This window comes from Nanorana parkeri, unplaced genomic scaffold (genome assembly GCF_000935625.1).
Source record: "Nanorana parkeri isolate BGI_ZX_2015 unplaced genomic scaffold, ASM93562v1 scaffold1180, whole genome shotgun sequence".
Classification (NCBI taxonomy): Eukaryota; Metazoa; Chordata; class Amphibia; order Anura; family Dicroglossidae; genus Nanorana; species Nanorana parkeri.
In genome coordinates, this window is record NW_017307448.1 from 289,514 (window position 1) to 298,639 (window position 9,126).

The 9,126-nt window shown below is 48.7% G+C and overlaps 1 protein-coding gene across 1 annotated transcript in view; it reads right to left on the reverse strand.

Annotated features, from left to right (window-relative positions):
* LOC108796840 (brain-specific angiogenesis inhibitor 1-like) overlaps nucleotides 1-9,126 on the reverse strand; it is a 368,891-nt gene that overhangs the window by 252,973 nt on the left and 106,792 nt on the right. Inside the window, exon 7 of the mRNA XM_018568381.1 lies at nucleotides 4,151-4,309. Within this exon, the coding sequence (XP_018423883.1) occupies nucleotides 4,151-4,309 (159 nt within the window). The remainder of the gene's footprint in view (nucleotides 1-4,150; nucleotides 4,310-9,126) is intronic.

Sequence of the window (9,126 nt, forward strand, 5' to 3'; positions counted from 1 at the left end):
TTATCGGCACAACCCAGCAAAGGGAATAAAACTCATTTGAATTGCGGTCGATCTCGTTCCTCCGTGACGCGCTTTTACGGGATATAAACTTGACGACTTCCCGTCTGCTAAATGATAGCGAGCGGGTCCAGAGGTACCTGAGAGGAGGGCGCTGATTACAAAGTCATTTTTAATGATGGAAGAGGTAAAAAAAAAAAAAATGCACGAAGTCATTTCATCCGACACGGCTCCAGTCACTTCCCACGCGAACGCCTCGGTCACCGTTTCGGTCACTCATTATAGGAGAACTATGAGGCGGGTGATTTTCACTCATAATCTGAGCCGACGTGTGACAATGAGACTGTCACCGGTCGGCTCAATAGATCGAGAAGTGAGCGAACACATACCGTCGCTCGCTCCCCTCTCGATCATCTCCCTGCAGAGAGCCGTGACTGTCACTCACGCTGACTGGCGGAACGGACGGGGGAGGGGGCGGGTACAGCTGGCTCTGCCTCTAGATAGGCGGAGCCAGCTGTCGGTCACGCAGCTGGGCGGATCCCGGCACAATTGTCGGGATCCGTTTCAGCTGCGGCGTCTCAGTATACCGCGGGCTGTAGCTCCCTATATACTGAGCTTAGGGTGACGGGAGGACGCTAGTTTGTGTCCTCCCGTTACCCTTAGGAGAACTATGGGGAAAAGCCCTGACCTCATAGTTCTCCTTTAATGTTACTTTAAGACTCATCTAGTCAGGGAAGCCTATCCCTCAGGGGCGGGGCCCTCCTTACCATCTTGTCTTGTTTCGTATTGTGATTATAATGTCTTCCTTATATTGTACAGCGCTGCGCAAACTGTTGGCGCCATATAAATCCTGTATAATAATAAATAATAATAACCCGTCCTTGGAGCAGGCTTTGGTCTCTTTCTTCCATGAATGTGAGCTGCCAAAGATAACACTACACCCTGGATCTGGTTTGGGACATCTGGTTCATGAGATTTAATCAGAATCTAAAGCCATCTGAATTTCAACTCTAATGTCTAACAGCATCATTGAGAAGGGAGGAGTCAGGAGAATCATTGACTCCGCTGAGTTACACAAAAACATTTGCAATCACTTCACCCAAAATTATTTTTCACCTCCTGTGAGCCCTTCTGGTGATCCGGCCAACCATGGCTGTTCATGATGATGCTGAATATTCCCCTGGCACTATTACCCATCCATCAAGAAAGTTCCTGCTGCACTTGAGTTCATATCAATGTGAATTGTGAAAGGACTTTGCAGTGCTGAAGAACACCCCCAGTACTGGCCCATGCCCTGCCCATGCACTGCCCATGCCTTGCCCATGCACTGCCCATGCCTTGCCCATGCACTGCCCATGCCTTGCCCATGCCCTGCCTCTCTCACACGAGATATAAGCTAACTGAGAAGACACTTGGAAGCTGGCTCTGCCTCTAGATAGGCGGAGCCAGCTGTCGGTCACGCAGCTGGGCGGATCCCGGCACAATTGTCGGGATCCGTTTCAGCTGCGGCGTCTCAGTATACCGCGGGCTGTAGCTCCCTATATACTGAGCTTAGGGTGACGGGAGGACGCTAGTTTGTGTCCTCCCGTTACCCTTAGGAGAACTATGGGGAAAAGCCCTGACCTCATAGTTCTCCTTTAATGTTACTTTAAGACTCATCTAGTCAGGGAAGCCTATCCCTCAGGGGCGGGGCCCTCCTTACCATCTTGTCTTGTTTCGTATTGTGATTATAATGTCTTCCTTATATTGTACAGCGCTGCGCAAACTGTTGGCGCCATATAAATCCTGTATAATAATAAATAATAATAACCCGTCCTTGGAGCAGGCTTTGGTCTCTTTCTTCCATGAATGTGAGCTGCCAAAGATAACACTACACCCTGGATCTGGTTTGGGACATCTGGTTCATGAGATTTAATCAGAATCTAAAGCCATCTGAATTTCAACTCTAATGTCTAACAGCATCATTGAGAAGGGAGGAGTCAGGAGAATCATTGACTCCGCTGAGTTACACAAAAACATTTGCAATCACTTCACCCAAAATTATTTTTCACCTCCTGTGAGCCCTTCTGGTGATCCGGCCAACCATGGCTGTTCATGATGATGCTGAATATTCCCCTGGCACTATTACCCATCCATCAAGAAAGTTCCTGCTGCACTTGAGTTCATATCAATGTGAATTGTGAAAGGACTTTGCAGTGCTGAAGAACACCCCCAGTACTGGCCCATGCCCTGCCCATGCACTGCCCATGCCTTGCCCATGCACTGCCCATGCCTTGCCCATGCACTGCCCATGCCTTGCCCATGCCCTGCCTCTCTCACACGAGATATAAGCTAACTGAGAAGACACTTGGAGAAACGGGGGAACATTGACTTCTATGATATCACTCTCAGGAGGCAGCCAAGAAGAACATGGTCACCTCACCTCCTGCAAGGCAAGAATCTGGTCATGTGACCAGACCAAAAACCTCATATAAAAAGGTGAAATCATTTCCTTTTATGACTGCTTTGATAAGCCCCCGCTGCCTTCATTCAGCCCAGACCTGATCTATACACTGGCACTGATAGAGGATTAAAGGACAGTGACTGTGTGGTGCCACCATATAGAAAGCAGGCCATGGATATCTGATGAGCAGAGATAATGTCTGCCATGTACATGTTGCATTGATAGTAGGCTTGTTGCCTGTACTTGGTTTTCCAGGAAAGAACAGGGTGCTGTGCTACTTGCCTGCTCCATTTTGGGCTTTGCTACCTGGCAGCCACCCATCTTGTACTTGACGAGGCTGTAGATCTCCTCCAGGTGGCCAAGCACCCTCAGAAAAAAAGCCATTGGCCAGTGCTGACAGGGTGGGGATGATACGTTCTCCTTGGTTCGCATCCACACACATCCATCCACTTACTATACTCTAAAGCTGGCAGTTTGTAGCCCCTCCCTGCCAGCACTGGCCAATGGCCTATTAGATCCCCAGGGAGCCTGGTCTGTAGGCCCACCTTGCCAGCACTGGCCAATGGCCTATTAGATCCCCAGGGAGCCTGGTCTGTAGGCCCACCCTGCCAGCACTGGCCAATGGCCTATTAGATCCCCAGGAAGCCTGGTCTGTAGGCCCACCCTGCCTATGCTGGCTGAAGGCTTCCTAGAGCCCTAGGGAGCCCGGTCTGTAGGCCCACCCTGTCAGTGCTTGCTGAAGGCTTTCTTAAACCCCAGGGAGTCCGGTCTGTAGGCCCACCCTGCCTATGCTGGCTGAAGCCTTTCTAGATCCCTGGGGAGCCCGGTCTGTAGGCCCACCCTGCCTATGCTGGCTGAAGGCTTTCTAGATCCCCAGGGAGCCTGGTCTGTAGACCCACCCTGCCAGCACTGGCCAATTAGATCCCCAGGAAGCCTGGTCCGTAGGCCCACCCTGTCAATGCTGGCTGAAGGTTTTCTAGATCCCGGGAGCCCGGTCTGTAGGCTCACCCTGCCTATGGTGGCTGAAGGCTTTCTAGATCCCCAGGGAGCCTGGTCCGTAGGCCCACCCTGTCAATGCTGGCTGAAGGCTTTCTAGATCCCGGGGAGTCCGGTCTGTAGGCTCACCCTGCCTATGCTGCCTGAAGGCTTTCTAGATCCCCGGGGAGTCCGGTCTGTAGGCTCACCCCGTCAGTGCTTGCTGAAGACTTCCTAGATCCAGACAGCCCGGACCTGAAACTATTAGTGGAAGCTGCATAAGAAAAAGTGAAGCCACAGTTGGGAAGAAATAAACCCACAGCAACAGCAGAGGACTCCTGAAGGCCTCTCATGCTACCCGTGTTGAGAAACCCTTCCTTAGCCTGTTTGGCACTTACTACACAGAACAAGCCTCCCTCATCCAGGGAAATGGATATTGTACCCAGCAGATACACAAAACAATAGCTTGTACTTACTAGGTTGCCATCAAACAGTATATTTCTATATACCAACCTGATTCCCCATGGTTTGAAAGAGAATATGTGAACAGCTAGCCCCATTTATAGCATTACAGGGCCACCCTTAAACCCAATAGGGCAAATATGGCCACTGACTGCTAAACATCTCTCACAAGCTATAGTCACCAACATATAATCTATTCCCTAGAATAAATGACAATTAACATTTAGATGAATACAATATAATACAACATTCTATTACTCAATAAGCACTTACCACTGCAGGCTTTCCTGTTGCAGAGCCGGCCCTCCTCTAGGACTCCTTCACAGATGTGGCCCTCTTCAGGGACAGATTGGCACGACCTAGTTCTTGTCTGGAGCCCGCCCCCGCAGTCCCTGTTACAGTCCCCCCAGGAGGTCCAAGAAGTCCAACCACCTTGGGAAACGAAACAGCAAAAAAATGTCATTAGCTTCACGCAAAGGATCTCCATATCACCAAACATAGAGGAGGTTCATACAAAGTTCTCTCGTGATGACCTAAGCTGCCTACACGGGTTTAGCATTCCCCTGTGACACAACTTTTTCACAGTATTTTGTCACTTTTTTGTCACAGAGGTCCCCATCCACTGAGAATAGGAAAATCCAGATTATGAAACATATCAGAGACTGCAAGGGGACACAGGTGTCCCAGAAGTACACAAGAGCACATTTGAAGGCACAAACACTCTTGGGGCCATTGGATAACCTATGGATTTGTAGAGCACTTGAAGTCACTGGGCGCACTGGGGTTAATAGTTGACACGTGGGCTTGGAGTGCATTTGGAGTCACTGGGTGCACTGGAGGCATTAGGTGACATGGGAGCTGGGAGAGTACTTGAAGTCACTGGGCGCACTGGAGGCATTAGGTGACATGGGAACTGGGAGAGTACTTGAAGTCACTGGGCGCACTGGAGGCATTAGGTGACATGGGAACTGGGAGAGTACTTGAAGTCACTGGGCGCACTGGAGGCATTAGGTGACATGGGAACTGGGAGAGTACTTGAAGTCACTGGGCGCACTGGAGTTAATAGTTGACATGTGGGCTTGGAGTACATTTGGAGTCACTGGGCACACTGGAGTCACTAGATGACAAATGAAGTGGGAGAGCACTTGGAGTCACTGGGGGAAGTAGAGTCACATGAACTGGGAGAGCACTTGGAGTCACTGGGTGAAGTAGAGTCACATGAACTGGGAGAGCACTTGAAATGAATGGGTGCACTGGAGTCACCAGGTGACACCTGGACTAGGAGTGTGTTTTTAGAGCCACTGGGTGCACTGGAGTCATTCCTACCCAGAGGCTGGAGGCGGGCACGAAGTGCACGGGAGGCATGGGGATACAGGTAAGTACTGTAGGAGGAGGAGGAGGTTCTGCAGAAGTGTAGCAATGAGTTATTTATTACAGCTATTTATACAGCACCAAGAATTTACGCAGCACCTGACATAGCTGCACCTTCACATCAGTGTTCCAACAGCAAGACGCATGTCCTTTCACTAAAAATCACCGCAACATGCAGCTCTGCGTGCTAACATTAAATCAATTTACATTCTTTAGTTAAACAAACATTTTTTGCTCTTACAATTACTGTTTTTCCACTTCCTGGGTGAGTGAGGCACTGGTCATGTAGACCTGTCCTCACAGATGCATCATGAGAAGGCTACATCACCAGTGCCACCCAGGCTCATCTCTAGATGTCACCAGAGCATGAATAGAAGGTGATTCCTCCAATGGGGACACCTGTTCTGTGCAAAATGGGAATTCCCTTGACTTTGAAGAGATTTCCTCTAATTTTCTGTTACATCTTTAGAACAGGAAGTGAAAGGAAATCTCTCTAGTGAGAGAGGAAAAAAAATAACCCCCCCAAAAATTCTGATTGTTCAAAAAAGTTCTGTCAACACAGTGCAGCTTGTAAGCCGACCCCCACAAAGCAAAATGATATAAAAGGGGTGTGATCAAAAGAGGACCTCGGAAACCGCTGCACCTAAAAATCAAATTAATAAATCCAACTAGACTAAAGCTTGTGTAACACATAAATATATCGTTAAATTTACATATTTCCGAACCCTGCGCAATTTTACAAGTTATAGCTCCAGAAATTTAAATGTCTATCATTAGATCATCGCAAAGCCGATTGTTCAGTGCCACAGTGTCACGTTCCCTTAAAGGAGAACTATGAGGTGAGTGCCTCATAGTGCCTCATGGTTCTAGCCGACCTGTGACAATGAGACTGTCACAGGTCGGCTCAGTAGATCGGGAGGTGAGGGAACACCAGTATCCTGCACGGCTGCCTGCTTTGCCTGCACTTCACCTACTGCCGATACCTGGTATCCCGATCCGGCACCCGTGCACCCCCTGCCTGACACACACTGTTTTCAGCCCCAGTGCTCATCAGACAGGGTTGCAAGGGAGGTCCTCCTCATCATCTCGGGCCCACACCGTGAACCTAACAGCCACCTTCAGCTCTTTGTAATCGACTCACCTGGGGGCGGACTGTAGCAAACCGCCGCCGTCCAATCACAGCAAGGCGTGTCGCTCCTCCTACTTCCTCCTCACATGTGTAGCACCCATCACATTTTGTGATGTGACTACCATGCATTTAGTGATATGCCAGGGCAGTAGACAGCCTGGCTGGATTTGTAGCAGCAACTATATGGTTAAATCCCAGGTGTCTAACCTTGTCTGTACCCCCCCTGGGCGGAGTGAGACTCATATTGGGGGACAGCCAATAGGAGACACTGTAATATGTGTACAATACAGCAGCCAACCACTGGGCTTGTTTCAGCCAGTGTGGCCTGCTGACAAAGTGTGCATATATGGGTGGGGGTGCCATGTGCTAGCTCTCTTGCCTGGACCAGCCCTGGATTAAGGTTGGGTCCTGTTCGGCCTGCCCCCAGGCTAGGCCGAGGCCTGGGGGGGGTGGGCATTGGCTGAGTTGCTGAAGGAGAGGTTACCTTGGAGGCTTCCAACCTGGAGAATGCCTGACAGATGGAAGAACCAGGACCAGTGCGGGCTCTTGAAGTGCCTTGGGTTTATGTGGACTTCAGAGCGGGGTCGGTGTTCTTTCATGGATTGTGGATGTGTATTCCCTTGAAGATAAGATCTGGTGAGTCTGGAGCTAAGAAGGCCTGTGCACCTAGACCAATGGTGGCGAACCTTGGCACTCCAGCTGTGCCAAAACTACATATCCCAACATGCATCTGCCTCTGGGAGTGATGTCTGTGGCTGTCGGAGCCTTGCAATGCCTCATGGGACTTGTAGTTCCAAAACAGCTGGAGTGCCAAGGTTCGCCATCACTGACCTAGACCCTATACCCTCTCTCACACAAAATATGTTCAATAAACTTCAATTAGCATCATATCACTGGAGTGGACATCAATTTATGGGCGGTTAGTGCTAATGGCTGCGGCTGGAAATCAACCCCTTGACTGGCTAGATGAGGAACGGGCAATCAGCGGCTCCCTGCGGGGAGTTATCGCTACACATGCTTTTAGCCTCACTGTTTTGAATTGCTCGGTGTTCTGTTGTCTTCACCACAACGCTGAGCAATTCCCGGCTCGGCCACAAACCTCCATCATTTCGGATGAAACCTCCTTCACATTCATTTCAGATTACATCTCCAACCTCAGGCTGCACGTCCTCATCAGGGACCGCTGATTAAACAGTTTATTCCCGTCGCTACACTCACCATTGATTGATGTATAGATAGCGATTGTGTCTCCTCCTAAGCGCCTCTTCTCTAAGGAGAATTTCCTTCTCTGTTCTTCATGGTTGAGGTCCTCCATCCTCGTTATTTATTGTGTTGTCCTTTACTGAACTCTTTCCAATTCTTGTACATTACTTCTGTTGGCTGGTGACCCAAACTGGACCACATACTCAAGAAGAGGCCGGACCAACCTCTTGTACAGCAGTGAGAGTATCACTTTATCCCTCCAATAATTACCCCCTTTAATGTATGAGGGTATTCCATTGACTTTGTTAGCTCCAACCAAGGATGGCGTGCTATAGTAAAGACTATGGTCTACAAGGAACCCCAAATCTTCTTCTATCACTGATTGAGAAGCTCCTCCTAATGAGCATTTTGCATGCAAATTCTTAGCACCCAAATGCATAACGTTAAACCTCATCTGCCAAGTCTCCGCCCAACTTATCAAGATCTTCCTGTAACCAGGCCCGGATTCCCCACAAGGCCACTGAGGCCAGGCCTCGGGGCGGCAGGGAGCGGAGGGGGGGGCAGCGATGTGGAATCCCCCGACGCCAAATTTTTAAAAAATAAAAAAAAAAGGAAACGATAAGATAAATAAAAATCAAACAAAAGTAAAAAAAAAAAAATGATAATGAAAAAAAAAATGTAAACTAACCCTGCCACCCCTGCCATCCGTTTGCAATTCTTCATTGATAGGGGGGGTTGGCAGGGAGGGGGGCGCATTGTGGAACCTCGCCTTGGGGCAGCAGGGAGAGTAACTCCATCCCTGCCTGTAACGTTCCTACATCCTGCGCCGAATGATTTCCTTGCATAATGTGGTGTCATCATCAAATACAGAAACTCCTAATCCCACCTCAACACTACTGTCTATCTTGTTTCTACTTGTTCCAGAGCAAAACCAAACCTGACAGAAGTAATAACACTTCCCCACGCTACCCAAAATGAACAAACATACACTTCAAGGAACTGTCCTAGCCAATGTTATGACCTTTAAGAAACATTTCCATTCTTCCTCTATGAAGCTCTGTCTGAGGCTCCTCTGGCACACAATATGAGACATTTTATTTTTTTTACACCTTTGCAGCATCATCGTAATCTAAAGCGGCAACATCTGCAGAGCCTCATCCCGAGCTCACAACCCTCCATAAAATATTCATAATTTATATCATTGCAATGCCGCAGAATTTACAAGTACAATAAATCTGACCCGGAACAGGCCTCCGTACCACCGCGCAGATCATTTTATTTCATATACCGACAATAAAATGTGAAGCTCCCCGGAATTAAAAGTTCCAGTAAATCTACGACACAGAATAAGCTGAGATTCCTTTTTTATTGCCACTCCGGGCTGCAGATGATACATAATAGGTATCGGGAATTAGCGGGATGACTTTTCCACTTCCACCTCAAAGAGGAGTCTCTGGCTTTGTAACGCCACTGCTAATGGCGCGCATACACATTACAATTGGATCGTAAAAATGTTACCGTCTGACTGCTTGATTGAAATATGTTT